Genomic DNA, 16,729 nt, shown 5'->3' with positions numbered 1-16,729 from the left:
CAGGAAAAAGAAGTAGAAAAACAAAGGGAAGTGTGATGGCTTATAAACCTCTGCCAACGTGAACTTTATTTGTTTCCTGACAAAATAAGAGTGGTTTTGCTTGCGTAAATATTTGAGTCACCCCATTTAATATTTGCCTGAAGTGTCCCTGTACTAGAAAGGTGAGTTGTGGGTTTGTAAAATAAGTTCAACTTGTTTGAGAAAAGAGCTGTAGAGGAGAATATTTCTCTTACTGTCTTTTAGAACTGAACTTGCAAAGTCTCCTGTGGTCTTCCTTATGCAGGGAACCTTACTGAAAATAATCATGATTAGTATTTTAGAGAAGTCATGATGAGCTTGACTGTGCTGCTCACTGGAGAGCAGTGCTAATGAGTGTGGAGAGGCCCAGCTTGCCTGCATAGGCTTTTGTTCTCCACCATGTTTCCAAAGGAAGTTTTTGAAGGAGATAGGAAGCCTGACTGGCAGGCTTGACTTCCCTTTTTTTCTCTCCTAGTGTGTAATTCCATTTCCTTTTGCTGACAATTCTTTAACATCATTATAAAGCCTAATATATTAGGAGAGAGGCCACTATAATACTCCTGGAGCTGAGAGAAAATTAGAACTACAGGAGAAATGAATGGTGTTACAGATATTTAAAAAGGTGTCAGAGTGCTCCCTGCATCACCACCCAGCTCTGAAACCACAGATCCTCGGAGAGGTTCTCTCTCTATCACTATGGTCTGACACTAGTGCTTCCACTTTTACTGTTTTGGGTTTCTGTGCTTTTTCCAGCCATGTCACAGGACCTTGGGGAATCCAGCCCCAGACAGTTCTTTTCTTCCATGTGAGTTTTCACTAAATAGGTCCCCAAGATCTGTTTGGGGTCCAGCAGTACTGAGATGGATTTGTGTGCATGAAAGGAGATGGAGCTGCTGCCCGTGGTGAGGCACTGTGCTGGGAGGAGCTGGGGCTGCAGGGTCCCTGCTGGAAGTCAGGGTGTGGGCAGCTCCTCTCCCCTGCACTCAGAGCCTGCAGGAGCCTTCTTTCCTGCACTTAGCACAAAGAGAAGCCTTGTGTAACTTGTCTACCATGAGGCCTAACCAAAGTCCCCTGAGTCTTAATAAAGGTTGCAGTCATCCTCAGTGTGTTCAGTTGTGCAATAAAGGTTGGTGCATTTCAATAACTTTTGAGTTTGCCAGAGAAAGGCTTTGCCTGAGCAAGGAGACACGGGACCCATGACAGACAGGGCATCGTTTAGTGCTCATATCAAGGAGTGGTGGGATTTTTCCACAGCACCTTTGAATCTGTTACGGTGGATTATGCCTTCAGAAAAACTAATTTATAATGTCTCAAGTAGAAAGTGGATCATAAGTGCTCTGTCTTTCTATACAAAGCCACTGCTGTCGGCCCATAAGGCAAATCCAGGGAGGCTTCTGTTTTCCATTTACTGTACTTTTCAATTGACTGGTCAGTGGTGTGTATCCTTTTTCAGTTTCTTTATTCCCTCTCTTTCAGACTTGGGATATCATTGCCTGAAATCCTGAGGGTAACATTATAGATTTCTTTTTATTTCACACAGAGACCTTTAAACACACAACATGCCTGAATTGCCCCCTCCATCTAGCTTTAAATCAGGCTGGGTGTGTAACTCAAATCACAGATTGAATGCTGTAATATTGCTTCTTTGCACAATTTAAAAGCTTGGACTAAAAAGGGAACAATCCTTTTCATAGGTGTGCATAATAAATATAGCATGACTAGAGATGTAAGGATGGGAGAATATTTTGATATGAGGTGTTTTAACTGAGCTAGGTTTAGAGTGAAATGGAAAAGTGCAAGAAGAAAGAAAAGCTCTGAAAAGCATGAGGGGATCATGGGAAGGGTATGGATGGAAAATAAAATAGGAGATTTTCAAAGCTGAAGTTTTGTAGCTAGAGAATTCTACCTGCCATCCAGTGTGGATATTTATTTGGGATAAATAAAATAGCAGTTGAGACTGTTGAAATGCATATATCAATCATCTGTAAGATAAAGCAGGTGGGGAAGATTGAAAGATTACAGAACAAAGGGGAAAGTGTAAGTTAAAGGAAGAAAATAAAAGAAGTCTGTGTGAAGGCTAAGATAAATAAGAGATTTTCTGAATACACAAGAAATGAGGTCACTGGAGAATGCAGCTGAGTTTGAGACATTGCAAAGGTAGCCTACCTTTGGTTGAAAGAAATATATTTTTCAGATGTTAAATTCTTTGAGTCGGTTTTCCCAATGAATATAAGGATAATACAAAGAAGAGACACTGAAACAGAAAAAGGAATTAATATAGACTCTGAATACTGACAAAAATTAGCACTTGAAAAATCAACCCAGAATTCTGGGAGAAACTGAAACACTCATGAGGAGACATGAACATGCTGACCATGTCATTGGGAATAGTGCCTGGCTGGAAATGCCTGAAGGCTTGAAGTGTAGTCCTGGGTGGTGAGTTCTTGGCAGACTTCAAGTCATGCCCTGCAGTTTGGACAGCCTGTGGTTACAGAGAATAGCTCTGTACAAAGCAGGTTCCATTATCCTTGGGTACTGTGGGCTTTTTTCAAGTTTACAACAGAGAGAAGGGCACAAAATGAGACCAAGGTGAGGCTGATGTGGAGGAGCAGTGGTGAGAGGCCACATCCTCCCTCTGTTTGAGTCAGGGTATTTAAACACAGTGAACTGTACTTAGGAGGCTAGGAAATCCCATGAGCTTGCCATCAGGTAAAGAATGTATAACATGCTTTCAAAGACAGCTCAGACCAATGGAGAGCAGTGAGACTGAACAGTTCTCAGCAGCAAAACAAAAAACCAAAAAACAAAAACCAACCAAACCAAACAAATAAGTAAAAAAAAAAAAAAAAAAAAAAGAACAGCAAAAAGAATCAGTTCATCAAGGTGTGAAATGCAAAAGCAGAGGCTTTATGTAGGCTGATACTGGTGAGGCATGACAGTAACATTGTAATGCTCAAAAGACCAGTTTTAATTATCTTTTAAAAAGTTATTGTATGATCAGAAAATGTTCAAAACCACTGCTAGCATGGCACAAGGGCAGAGAGACCTTAGTTATTTGTTTAAGTGAGAGAAAGCAGGTCTATAGAACAGAGGAAATTAGGAGGTCATCTCATTGAGTCAGAGATAATTCTGAAGGGAACAGGCAGGATAAATGCTACCAGGTTAGTTGAACTCTTTTGAGATGCAAGAACAAAGGAGATGAACTGAGAGAAATCAATGGCCACTGTATTTATCTGGAATTCCTTACACAAACTGGGAGCAATTGCATATATAAAATATTTCACTAATGGCAGCCAGAGGAAGAAACAATTGAAACAATAATTTAAAGGGTTAGTGTATCTAAGATTTTAAAAACATAGACATTTAATATTAGCATTTACAATGAGCTCTTTTCTTTGCAAATAATTATACATAATCTTTTTGCAAGGCAGCTCCATTGCAATAAATAATAAAAGGCAGAAAACCTTCAAAATAGAAATTTTAATTTAGAGGTGGTTATAACTCTGGTTATTGGAATTTTTCCTACAGTGATTCCCCAACAGCACAAGTAAATGGTGTGTTGAAAGAGGGAGTAAACACTACTTTACTATATATACTTCTGTGTCTACAATTTATCCTGTTTGAAAACAAGTATAGCAGAAGGCATTTTGTCAGCAGAGGAATTACTTGATTTTGGGGTTTGGCTGGGTTTTTCTGTTTGTGTTTGGTTTTTGTTTGGGTTTTTTTTTAACTAATTTAAATTTACATCTGTGCAGAAGAGTACACAAATGCACACACCACACACACATATATATTTTTGTATATATATTTATATAATTGTATATATATATTTATATGGTATCATAACCCAGATATTTGCATGCTGTAGTTCTGCAGTAAAATTGTGAGAGCCCTTCAGGGACTGGTGCTTCCCAAGAACCTCCCTGTTTAACCAGGAGCTCCCCCCTTCTGTAACACAATTCATGGAAAAGTGCTAACTGAAATGGGGGGTAGAAGGGACAGGGGAATTTTTTTTTTTTTGCCAGAGACAAATAAACTGTTCAAATGTGAAAATGCAGAGTTCTGTCTGTACATGGGCTAACAAGTGCTATATTTTGTTATATTAGGAGTCCATCAAAGGCTGAGATGAAGCAGTAACATCCTGCCTGCAAAAGGGAGCCTTTCCACCAGGGTGCTGATGGATCATCAGCCTCACTCAGTCAAAGAGAAAACTTAATCTGCAGTAAGTGAGGCTCAGGTGTGAGGCCAGAGCACTTCTACTCACCAGCAATGACCGCCTCTACAGAAGCTGTCAGCAGAGGTCCCTATGGTCTGCTGAAACCTGGAGCTTCCCTTTTCTTCCCAGGATATGAGGATGGACATAAATGTAAGTTGAGAGTAAAAGATGAAGCACATTAAAGGGTGGAGAGGGATGTATGCTTGGGAATATTGAATTGCTGTACATTGAAGCAGTTAGGAACATTAATTACTCTGGATTTTAAGTATTAGAAGGGGAAAATATGCTATACGTGTTCTTCTAGGATGTGTGCCTGAGAAATTAACATATATCTGCATATAGATTCGGAACCATTCCTGAAATTTGCCTAGTTTGTGTTTTGCTTTGCTGGGCACATAGGAAAGATAGGATTTTCCCTTCTCCTTCTCAGGCAAAGTGGGTTCCAAAGTGGTTCAGATCCTGGTAATCCAGCCTGAAGAATGAAATATTCCTGAAAAGAGGGGGTATGCTGTCTGAAGAACAGATCTCTGCCAGGGCTGCTGCTCTTACAGGCACAGCCAGGCTGGCTGTAAATGAGGTTGTTCAGGCAGTAATGTAGCCACAGCAGCTCAGAGCTGCACAGGGCACGCTGTTTACCCAGTTTCTCAGCCATGGAACAACATTCACATCAGTGAATGCAGCGGAGACATACCCAGAATAAGAATGTGATTTATTCTTTCAATGTGAGAAGCAGCTATATGTTCAACAAAGGCTTTCCTTAGACTAATGGCCAGAGCAGGCCCCAGTGCAGCTCCTCTATAGACTGAGAAGAAAGGATTGTTTGTTGGGGCCCAACTGTCCCCCAAACCCAGCATGCTGAGTGGATTCTGTCATGTGTGAGTTCTCTGCTCGCTCCATTGTCACGGGTGTTTCTGTGAGCCTGCCATGCATGGCATAACTGGGAATTTACTGCAGCACTTGCTGATAGAGCAAATAACTCCAAGTCCTGTCACAGCTTGGGAAGAACAGATGACTACTACACAACAGTTTAATGTATATAAGATATTGTTTACCAGTAGACAACAGGACAATGTGATTTTTCTATAGACCCTCTCGTTCTCAAGGAATGGCAAAGCATTTAATGAAGGAATGAGTTAGAGTTGTGGTTGTTCAGTCCAGAGCAATGGCTGGTTCAGCTTTTCAGTGCAGAACCATTATGTGCTCAACAGTAGCTCACAGAGCCATGGCCAGTAAGGGCTGTCGTGCTGACACAGGGACACTGGCCCTGACACTCTCTTTGTCCCCTCAAGCTCTTTGTGGTGTTGCTTGCTCTCTCCTTGGATGGGTACCAGAGGAAGAAAGAAGGAAACTTTTTTTAATTCTGAGGTTTTCCCCTGTGCCAGTGACAATAACTTTAACCATGTGGCACTTTTAATTAGTGAATTGCAAGAGATGCAGTTGGGTGAGCCCTGGTTTTTGTGCAGGAACTCTGCTCTTCACAACTATATGGTCCCCTGCTCCAGTGTGGGTAGCTGCCCTTCCTGAATTGGTGAAACAGCCAAGGAGTAAAACTACACCATGTGCTTTCCAGGGAGGCTTGACTTCAGCTGAACTTCAAAGCCAGTTTACATGTGCTTCATGTAAAGTAATGCTCCTGAAAATTGCTGCTTTTTAAACCCAATTTATACTATCACTCATTTTGGGTGCTACTCATTTCAAGCCTTTTGAAGTGCTGTTTTTATTTGCATATCTCTAGCATTGATATTTGGATGTCACACTGCTGTGTTCTTTGTCTTAGTGTTTGGTTTAGACCACTCCTGCCAGCAGTGAGGTGTGTCTCACCAGGTATTGCAAGGACATTCAAGGATGTGGTGCAGAGCAAATGGTTATGCTTGCAGTTAGAACTGCACATGAGCATGGTTTTGGTGCTTGCACAGTTTGCAGTAAGCTTGGCTGGAACTGTAGGGTAGAAGTCACTGCTCTAAAATAGAGGTGATCAGCTGAAGAAGGCAGTGTTAGTCTGTGTGTAAGTTGTGCTCTAAGGATGAGCCCTGTTAATGGATCCCCAGCTCTGCTCTCCCTTTTCCAACCCTTGCACACCATACCATGGTGGATCAGCACAGATCCAGCCCCTCTCCAGCCTGGGTATTTGTTGGACCACGTGTGGAGCCCCAGAGCAGGACAGAGATTGTGACTTCATGCTCCACAAATGCAGAATTTCTTCTGGATGGGCTCAGCTCTCAGAACCTGTTTGTCATGCAGGTTTGCTCAGATGGGGCTTGTTATACAGGGCCTGACAGCTCAGTGTTTAGACAAGTGAGTGCTCTGGTTTCAATCTGAGCAGATAAATACAGATTGATTAGAAGGTAGTACCCCAAAGGTATCTGATTCACCCAAACTCTTCAACACATCCCTATCTTTAGCCATGTGGAATATTTAGTTCTTAATGATACACACATTTGGACAAAAGCACAAGCTGCTCATGAAACTCCATGAGCAGGAGAGGCTGTGTTGATCAGCTCTGTTTCTGCTAGAAATGATTCATTCAGGTCACCCTTTTTCTGTAAAAGTTTGGGAGCAGGAGTGAGTCATGCCAAGAGCTTAGGGAGCTGGAGTGGCTCCATTGGATGCAGAATGATGGAAGAAGGGTGAGAGGGTGGGAGGAGGAGGGCCACTGCCCCCTCATGCTCCTGGTCCTGCTCCTGGTCCTGCTCCTGGTCTTGTCCTGGTCCTGGTCCTGGTCCTGCATGAGGTGACTTTTGCTGCTCTGGCTGCTGCTCTCCCGTGAGTGATTTCCCAGTGCCTGTCTGTGACTGCCATGCCTCCTGTGGCCCTGCACTGGTGGCTGTCTGTGTCCCTGGGCTGTGCCCATCACCCTGGGCACTGCAGGGAGAGCTGCCCCATCCCATCAATGCCCTCTGGGCAAAAGAGGAACTTGCAGAGTTGAGGCTGTGATTGCTGGGAAGGGTGTTGCTGTACCTCAGCAGCTGGATGGATGTCACTGAAAGTGAGAGAGGGGGAAAAAACCCACAAAACAAGTTTTGGAAAAATCTTTATCAAACAATACCTGTTGTGGGAACTGCTTTCAGTGAGATGCAAACGCGTTTTCCTTTCATTTCTGCAACGGTTCTGAGCTGCTTCATTAATAACAGACTTGTTTGGGAGGCTGACAAGATGGGAACCAGCACTGTAATTACACACTGCTCTTTTTGTGAGGACTGCCATGAAAACAATGCTGTGTTCTCATTTTCTCCAAAGACAAGCAGGGAAACAAATTTCTAACACCTTGCCCTCCGTTGCAGCTGGACACAGTTCCAGACTGACATGAATCAATTAAAAGCAATAATGTAACCCATAGAAACATTATTCAGCAAGCTTCATACAAAAGAAAACATTTCTACTTGCCTAATTAAGGGATGAGAAAAAAAAAGGTATATATTTTTGGCAGTAGTTGTGGAAGTACTTTGCTTTTTTTTCAAAAGTCAGACCATCATAGCACAAACAATTAACAAAAGAAAAATGTTTCTTTTTCCTGGAGTTGGCTAATTAAAAACTTTCTCCCTCATCAATTCACTGAAAACCAAAGGAGACATTTCATGGCTTTTTAGCACCTGGAATGCCATATTTATTTTTCAGTTGAAAAACCGTATTACAGTGAACTGCCATCCACCCAGCTTACCTGGATTCTCTAAATAAAGCAGTGATAATCTTTATCATTGCTCCCTTGACTTTGTTTCAACATTCTTTTTAATGCAAATTTCCTAATCTAACTTGTAAAACATTTAATATTTAGAATATACTCCTTTAAGATCCATCAAAAGAGGCAAAGCTGCACAACAATGCCTGGTGCTGGAGCATTGTGAGCCTGTTACAAAGGAATGAGGTGATTCTTTCTTTCAGGTCAGAAGGTCAGGCTTCACTGCATTAATTTTGCTGAGTCTCTTTGTTATTTATAACAAACAAGGTCATTTATTTTCATTTCCTTGTTTCTAATTGCATGCATCTCCTTTGGAGTATGAACTCGGTAAACAGGTGGCTGAAATGCTGGGGAAAATACTTGAAGCTGTTCCAGAAAAAGGGCATGTCCCACACTGGTAAAGCAATTTGATGAGTTAGAGATTTAGTCATAGCAGGATGTGCACCTGCTTGAAAGCAAACACACTTCTCTTTGGCACACACAGATACATGCAAATTAAAAGAGATTATTTCACTCTGAATGGTGGGTTGATATTTGATCAAATTTAACACTGTATATTTTAAATAAAGCCTTTTAAATAAAGCCTTGGTGTATATTAGTGAAATACAATCTCTTTTCAGCTGCTTTTGATTTTTTTTTTCAACTTCTCTTTGAGTATTACAAATGAATGATATTTCTTCACTAGCTGAGCCTACAAAAAGAGTATGTCTCTGGAGGAGAACTTTATCAGTGGATCTTTATGATGAGAACTACCTACATGCACTGGAAAAAAATGGGATAATGAAAAGCTAGGATGTTTGACTGACAAGGAATAAACCAGATCTTAAATTTTTTAGACTAAAATGAATTCCCACAAATTAAAGGGCATTCATTGGAGTGATAGCAGTATGTCTTTTTAATCCTGTAAACCCCACGTTTCCAGGCAGCCCAAATGGAACTCCTAAATATATTCATGGGCAGCTTTTGCATAGGTAGTTATTGAATTTGCATTTCAAAATACTGGCACTGTAGGGCTAAATCTGTGCCTGCTTTGTCCTGAAAGATGAGATACACTGTGGACTACCTTGATTTTAGGGGTATTTGAGAATATAGCAGGAAGCAGTGATTGTCTGGCATGACTGAGCCTCTGTTGTTGCTGGTTGAGAACAAGTCCAGGGCTGAATCCATAAGGGAAACCGAGGGAGATTTCTCAGCAAGGTTTTCCAGCTCCCCAGAGAATGGGAGGCACCACACCCCGTGGTGTGTCCACAGGCTCTGCCCTGAGCTTTGGAGCTTCAGAAATGTCTCTGAGCAAGGGGAAAGCGTGGGAGGAAAGCTGGAGAGAAGGGTGTGCATCCCAAGAGACAACTGCTTTGTCTCTTTTCTAACACTGGGCATAGAGGGGCTGTTTGGAGGAGGCTCTGCAAGGGTCCTGCATCCTCCTGCTTAAATTGTCCTTTTCTGCAGAATATTCCCAAAGAGTGGGGCAGGGAAGGCAGTTTGGTTGTAAGGACTGCACTACAGCTTTCATTGTTTGGGATGCATACTGTAGCATTTCTATGAGAAGATTACTGTCCTGGGCTTTTCTTTCCATGCATATAAAAACATACTTTGTCATTTCAGGGAGACAATGTCATTAAATGGTATGTTGGAAGAAAGAAAATATTTTTTATCTCTAAAATCGATAAAAATCCAAATCCTTTCTTTAGCAAAATATTTGTTTCTTGAATGTAATTATAAATGTCATTGTACATTCTGCCTGACTTCAATGCTTATCTTGAGGAGTTCAGTGAAAATAAATTGTTTTCATGAAAGCAGAGAAGCCATTTGATAAACACACTGTCTCAGAAAATTGTTCCTGAAGCAGAGGTCGTTCCCTCACTTTAAAAGAAGGAGAATATGTTTTAGAAAACAAGCCAGGCAGCAGAAAAAAGCATTTTTTGTTTCAGACAATTCATTTTTAAAAGCAATGTGTAAATCACATGGAAAATTCTGCATTGATTATTTTGACTGCTGTAGAACCCTGGAATAAATGAAGTTGAAATAGACTTATATCAAAGAACACTGCATTTAGTAGCAAGTAGAGTGTTATTTTACTACTGATTTTTTTTTTTTTTTTTAGATTTGGTTTTGTGATCAGATGTTTTATTAAATATTAGCCATTCATGGTAATGTGGACTGATTCTTTAAGACCAGCCTGGCAGATACTGTTCATGAGCTTCAGGAAATAGTCTTGAGAACTGGAATCTGTCCTTTCAGCACTGAAAACCTGGCCCACTGAGGCATACAAAAAAAAAACCACAAAAAAAAACCCCCACCACCACCAAAACCCAAAAAAATAACAAAAAAAAAAAACAAAAAACAACAAACCCTCAACTCTATAACTGAAGATAAGTCCTGAATGAAAGTCTAGCAGTTCATTTAGAGATGTTATTGCAGTCCCTAATCACACCTTCAGAAATCTGTTCCTTAATTTTCAATCTGATGAATTTATGGATGTGTCTATTACTAAGTCCCAAACTCTATTGTACAAGTACTTATAAAGCAGTGCTTCATTTTTTTAATCCTCAGCTAGAATTATGCTGCTATTAATATCAGAGTTATTAATATGCTCTCAGAAGACTACATCATTAATTAGAAGACCTAAAGGATAACTAATGGGTCCTTTGGAAGACTACTCCCAGTTATTGCATGGATCTGATCTATCCAAATAAAGCAGTATGTCTACAGCACTATTAATTTTTTTTTTTAATATCTTCACCATCCCCAGCACTGGTCACTAATTATTTAATCTTATAACCTGTGCTGGTAGGTGGTGTGACATTAATACCATGGTAAGTCACTGTAACATTTGAGAGGGACATGATGACAGCAGCATTTTTAAATGATTCATTTTGTTTTTAAGAATGACTGTGAAACTATACACTGCTTTTACCTTGTACCTTGGCAGTGTCAAGTCCTTCACTGGCTTCCAGGAGATGACCAAAAGCCCATCCCTTCCACAGCCACCAGCAAAGGATGTTCATTGTGGCCACTGAGGGTGGGCAGAGCCACCTCCCCAGCCCTGGGGACAGCCCCTGCTGCTCAACTCCCCCCAGCAGCTCTCAAGGGTGAGGGTGCCCTTGAGCTGGGCATGGTTGAATTCAACTCACAAAATCTCAGGAAGACCTTTCATTGATCACTCCAGAAACATCCCCACCTCCTTCTTTGGGTGATCTCTATTGCAGTGTGTGCACTGAAATATATCAGAGGTCGTATGTGGATATTTCAAACCACTGCTAACAGAACACTGGATGAAATTAAAACTGAGAAACATGCATGATACAAGGATTAAATGTAACCTTTCTCACCTGGAAAAACTCTTCAGTATATCTCACTAAGACTTTTTATTAAAATAATTCTTTCAATAATTAGATTTGGTTCTACTGTAAAATGAAAGTTTCTGCCTATCACATTCCTCTAGACTAACAGAGAAATTTAGAGAAGAATTTGGATTGCTTGTGGTGAGCATGTTTTTCTTTCTGTAGACATTGCCCTTGTAAATTCCCTGTAAAATGGAGATGCCAGTGGCTTTTTTTCTCCCTCATAATAGTTCCAGCAGTTTAAATTCAACAAATGTCTGAATGTGGAGAGAGCTGGAGGAGAAAACCAGAAACATACCACACAGCTTTATATCAACAGATGATACAAATTATATATATTTACATGTAATTATATATATATATATATATCTGTGTGTTTATATATATATATATATATATATATACATATATATGGTGTTATATTTATAACCATATACAGCACTAGCTCTAACCAAGTTTTCCTGTCTTGTTTTAAATAACATCCTTGGAAGAAAGGAATGCACTGCATTAATTGCTTAGCTTCAGTTAAAACTTTTATTCTTCAATGCTAACCTAGAAGTGACACTGTTCCAGTCATTGTTCTCCTAAAGAAGTGAATTTTCACATTACTGGACAGTTCCTTTGCTGTTTTCAGTGCTGCAATCAGTTTGTTTTTCAACGTGCTCTTTATCCCACAATAACTGTGCACTAGTAGGTGAGGATACTGTAACACTGCAGTCAATAGCAACAGGATATTCCCTCTGCCAAAAAGTAATTCTATATTGTCCATTACACACAGGTTATTTGGGAGGGTTATGGAATACTTTAAAGCAGCAGAAACCTTTTTCCTGTAACATAGTTCAAGAGTATTAATGGTTGCCTCTGCTCTCTAAACAACTCAAAGCTCTGGTTTTCTGGTAGAATATTATTTGGAACATTGTATGTGATTTGAGATGGTCAAATACTTCAGGTAAGATAAGAGACCTCAGCAACCCACAGAAGCATCAGAGGCACATGTAAATATTTTAAAAGTGTAATAATTTTATTTTTTTCCCAGTGTCACAAAGTAATGTATTTCCTGATTTGGCCTGAAAGAATTTTCACAAACCAAAATCTTGCAGTTATGAATTTTTTTTTTCCCCTTGCAACAATCCATACTTGTATTTTGAAATAATGATTTGTATTTTACAGGAATGACTATAGTTTTTAAATAATCCTTTGATCTGCAGTTCTCTAGATGTGGCAGCTGGGACAATGAGAAGGTAAATGATCATCTGGCAGGCAAGCACTAAACTCCAGCTCCCCCAATTGTTTGGCTTCTCTGATCTGTTGGCTGAAATTCCCTCCTTTACTGCAGGAAACATAGTCAGTGACTAATAAGTGTTTATTGATCTCTGCTGAGATACTTGCTCAGAGATGTAGATATCAATGAATATTTGATCTGACTTAATGTTAAGAACAAAAGTATTTTCTTTATTGCCTCACTAATATAGGATATTCATCAATGTGTGATCACTTCTAAATGCCAGCTGACTCTACTACCTGATGAGAAGGGGACTTCAGTGGGATAAATTCTAATGAACTAATATGCTATTAATTGTACTTTTTCTTAGCTAGAAGCTAGCAGTTTAGTTATTGCTTTGAAGGGTTAGTCAAAATATTATTGACTCTCAGCAGCTGTACTTGATAAGCAGAATCTAGGTCTCATTCAAAACTCATTGCAGTCAATTAAAGGGACTTAGTACTGATCTGAGGAGGCTTTAGACTCTTTTCTAAACCAGACCTGCTTGGTGCTCTTTCTTTTCTCCCTCTGTATTCCACCCTTTTTGTTTTGTGCCCTTCCACCCTCCACATGTGCTCTGGGAGGAAGGGGCTAAGACAGTCCCTGCAGGTGACAGCAGAGATGTCCTGTTCCTCCCTTTCCTCTTGTTCCTCACAGTTCTTACAGAAGCCAAAAGACAGAGTAGGAGACTGGAGGAATAGTGGGTCACAGGATAAATATTTACCTTTCTTCCCTCTTTTTTCTACCTTCCTCATCTTAAAGCTGAACCAAAAATTTCCAGGAAGTACCTTGTTGTGTCTGGATAGCTTCAAGTTTGCTGAGTTAAAAGTTTGCAAAGTGCCTTATTTCATCTGAATGTTTTAAAATTTGCCAAATTTAAAATTTATTCTACTTAAGGGTTCTAAAGTTTGTGGGTGAAAGTTGTTGTTGAACCTCCTGAGAATTTGGGTGTTTCTCCCATGCACTGCCCAGGATAAATCCATCTTCCTTCCCCTGAGCCTGTGGAGAGGGCTGGGGCAAGAGACCCTGCCCTGTGCAAGGGAATGTCAGCTGTTTGTAATGTTGGCTCTGCATTGTAAAACTGGAGCAGGGAGCTTCAGTCCAGCCTTGGCTCCTTCCATCCCTTCTCCCTCACTTTCCTGCCCCTCCCATGCTCGCTGTCTTTGCCAGTGGGAGGGCACTGTGTGGTCAGACAGGGGGGTGCTGAGGTGTGGTGCTTGAGGAGGACTTGGCTGCCTACCTGAGAATTTGGGTGTTAACAGATCTGGCTGTTTACTCTTACCTCTGAGGTCCCTTGCTGACCCTGTGGTTTGCTGGAGTAAATCTTCCAGTGCCTTTGTTACTGAGCCTCAGACACTAGTTCCATGTTACTGAACTGACACAGGGTTTGCAAAGGCTCTAAGGATGCCAAGTTTGGTCTGACATGGGGGAAAAAAAAAAAAAGGTTGCAAGGCTTGTGTGGGAATCAGCCAGGCTTGGAACATTCATATATTTACCTGTGCAAGTTGAAAGGTTTCTGGGCAGCAGTGAGAATTTGTGCAGGCACACTTTCAAGTCTGTATATGACTGATTCACTCAATACAATTTCTGTTCTTACATCAGAAAAGCAGTTTGAGTGTTCTTAATGGCTTTTAAAATTGAATTGTGATGATGAGTCAGAAGAAAGTATAGCAGAAGATGGAACAGAGTCACCATTTGTGTGTTGCTTCCTGAATCATAATTGTTGGCATCAGTAGGCATACATTCAAACCTTTATGAAACAAGGCTTTTTGAAATGTTTCTTTGAAATTGAGGCTACCCAGGACCAGGGAAATTACTGGTGTACTCCACTTACTGTAGAGAGATACTTGCTTTTATTAAACCAGCAGGGAAAAAAAAGAATACTTACTCAAAATTGCAAATACTTCATACTCCATCTACTCTGAAAGAAAAAAAGACAGTAGTAGACTTTCAAAGCCATAGTTTTACTGAAGGACCTTAAGAGAATGGCTTGACAGAAGAATTTGTTGGACTCCTTTCAAGCATCGTGTACCGAAGGTTATAAATACTTTGGCTCATTTTTCATCTTTAAGGTACTCCGGAGATAAATGCATCTAAATGCACTGTAATAAAAAATATGTAATGATGTCATGTATGTGCATTAAAAGCATAGCAGAGATTACTCAAGTTTACTTAATTAATATACTACGTGGAAGAGGTGTTGAGAAAGAAAAACACACACTTGCCTAATTCTTTAGTTTGTACAATTCTCTCTGGTATAATATCACATAAACCATAATATTTTATTTAAAAAGAAAAATAAATTAGCATATATGTGCCAGTTTCTCTTCTGCTTTTCTTTAGATCATTTTAAATCACTAATTCATTTCACTGCAGTCATACTAGTTCTGCAAAAGACTTACTTTGGGTAGAGGTGACAAAGTAGATTGTAGCCAGGAATTGTAATTCTTTTATTGTTGAAAATATTGAAGTTCTGCTGTATTTTCATGATAGCATAAACAGAGAGTATTTCCCAACTTTTCACGAAATAATACTTTGGGGGAGTTTTGCCTAGCTTGAATGTAATTACTTTTTTTTTTTTTTTTTTATGCTGACTGAGTTTGTTCTGATTTACATTAACTTTCTGAGCCAGTGATGTCAAAATGGAGTATGTTGAGGTGTTACTGTTGTGGGTATTACTTTCAGAAGGAACTGTGTTGGAAACAGCAGAGTACTTAAAATCATTGCTGTTTACATCACCACTATTTGCTCATGTCCTGACCCCAAGGCTCCTCACCAGGGCAGTAGCTGCTGCTCCCATGGAGCACCTGCTGTGCCTCCCACCTGCAGCCAGCCTGCAGCAGAGGCTGCTGCTCGAGCAGGGGACAGGAGAGGTGGGCTGGGCTGCTCTGCCAGGCAGTGCCCATGCCCTGCCCAGGGCCATGGATCACAGCTCTGCAGCCCTGCAGTGCCTGCTTGCAGAGTGGCAGCAGGACCAAAGCCAGGCTTGCAATCATTTGCTGTTCACTCCTCACTCGTGTAGGCTTCCTCTGAGTTCAGTGGAAATATGCTTTCAGATTTCATGAGAAGGGCAGAGACCCAGAGCTAGGCAGTGGGAAATGGCTGTGTTCATATAGCAGAGCAGTCCAGAACTTGAGGGCAACGCTCTGTTTCTATACCTAACAATCTGTTTCATGTAACGTGCACTTGGGTAGAATTCTACTTTTACTTTCAGCCTCAATTGAAAGATGTTTGCTGTGCCTGTACAACACCACTTTTCCATCACTGTGTTGGAGAAATGCTCTAATGTGATGGTGCATTCTGAAACAGTTTCGTTGTCTTTTTCTGAACAATTTGTTTCTCTCAGGAGCATAAGTAATTTTTTTCCACTGATATGGGGTGTGCCTGTGTGAATATTCTGTGCTGCATGTGCCTTAACCATTCCTCTCCTGGTAACAGAGTACATTTTGCAGTCTTTTGCCTTTGGTTAAAAGCAGTGCCATAATGAATATGAAATTGGATTAGGTATGTGACAGTGTACGCCTGTTATCTTCGCTATCGAGGCATTTACCCATTCATACACAGTTTTCTAGAAAGTTAAATTCTGAATATTCTATGGAAATACAAATATGTATCTGTGCTATGTTTAATTCTGCTCTTAGTCCAAAATACCATGCTAGAGATGTTTGCTTCGAAGTGTGGTAATTCAGAATCAGTATCTTGAATAAGCATGATCTGGCATGTCCTATGCAACCAGGAGCTACTTGTGCTACCAGAAATATTGAACATAAGATTTCTAGGAATGCAACTTGGAAGATGTTCCTTTGTACATGATGTAGCTACTGACTGTTTTACAGTTGGCTCCCAATGCTTTTAGACAGTGAAGAATCATGCCTGGAGACGAAGTAAGGGGCACTAAGCTCCTGAGGCAGGCATCCGAAGGGGTACTGAGCATGGGCCCAAGGATGTGTGTCCTTCAGAGAAGGTCTTGCTGCTCTTGTACAGTTAAGCCTTGTATACTTATGTTACCATTGCTATTTTGCAGCAGAATGGAGGAATCTCCACCTGGGGGGTACTTTCAGCTGCATGAGAACTGCCCAGGAATCTGCCCTAGACCCAAAAGGCAATCCTCTCCCTGTCACCTGAGCCTTGAGTCCAGGGCGTGTTTCCATCCTTCCTTGCACCCTGTCTGCAAGGCTCAAGTCGTGAGGTTAACTGGCCTTGTGCTGCTTTAGTGT

The 16,729-nt window shown here is 40.7% G+C and overlaps 2 protein-coding genes across 2 annotated transcripts in view; both read left to right on the top strand.

Moving 5' to 3' along the window:
* The window catches only part of AKTIP (AKT interacting protein), a 1,131,926-nt gene that overhangs the window by 265,857 nt on the left and 849,340 nt on the right, over positions 1-16,729 (top strand). The window lies entirely within an intron of this gene.
* Positions 1-16,729, top strand: part of TOX3 (TOX high mobility group box family member 3) — a 97,973-nt gene that overhangs the window by 8,211 nt on the left and 73,033 nt on the right. Inside the window, exon 2 of the mRNA XM_018914588.3 lies at positions 4,125-4,384. Within this exon, the coding sequence (XP_018770133.1) occupies positions 4,367-4,384 (18 nt within the window). The 5' untranslated portion in view covers positions 4,125-4,366. The remainder of the gene's footprint in view (positions 1-4,124; positions 4,385-16,729) is intronic.

Source organism: Serinus canaria, chromosome 11 (genome assembly GCF_022539315.1).
Source record: "Serinus canaria isolate serCan28SL12 chromosome 11, serCan2020, whole genome shotgun sequence".
NCBI classification, from domain to species: domain Eukaryota; kingdom Metazoa; phylum Chordata; class Aves; order Passeriformes; family Fringillidae; genus Serinus; species Serinus canaria.
The sequence above is the reverse complement of the archived record's forward strand: the minus strand, read 5'-3'. Positions and strand labels throughout refer to the sequence as shown.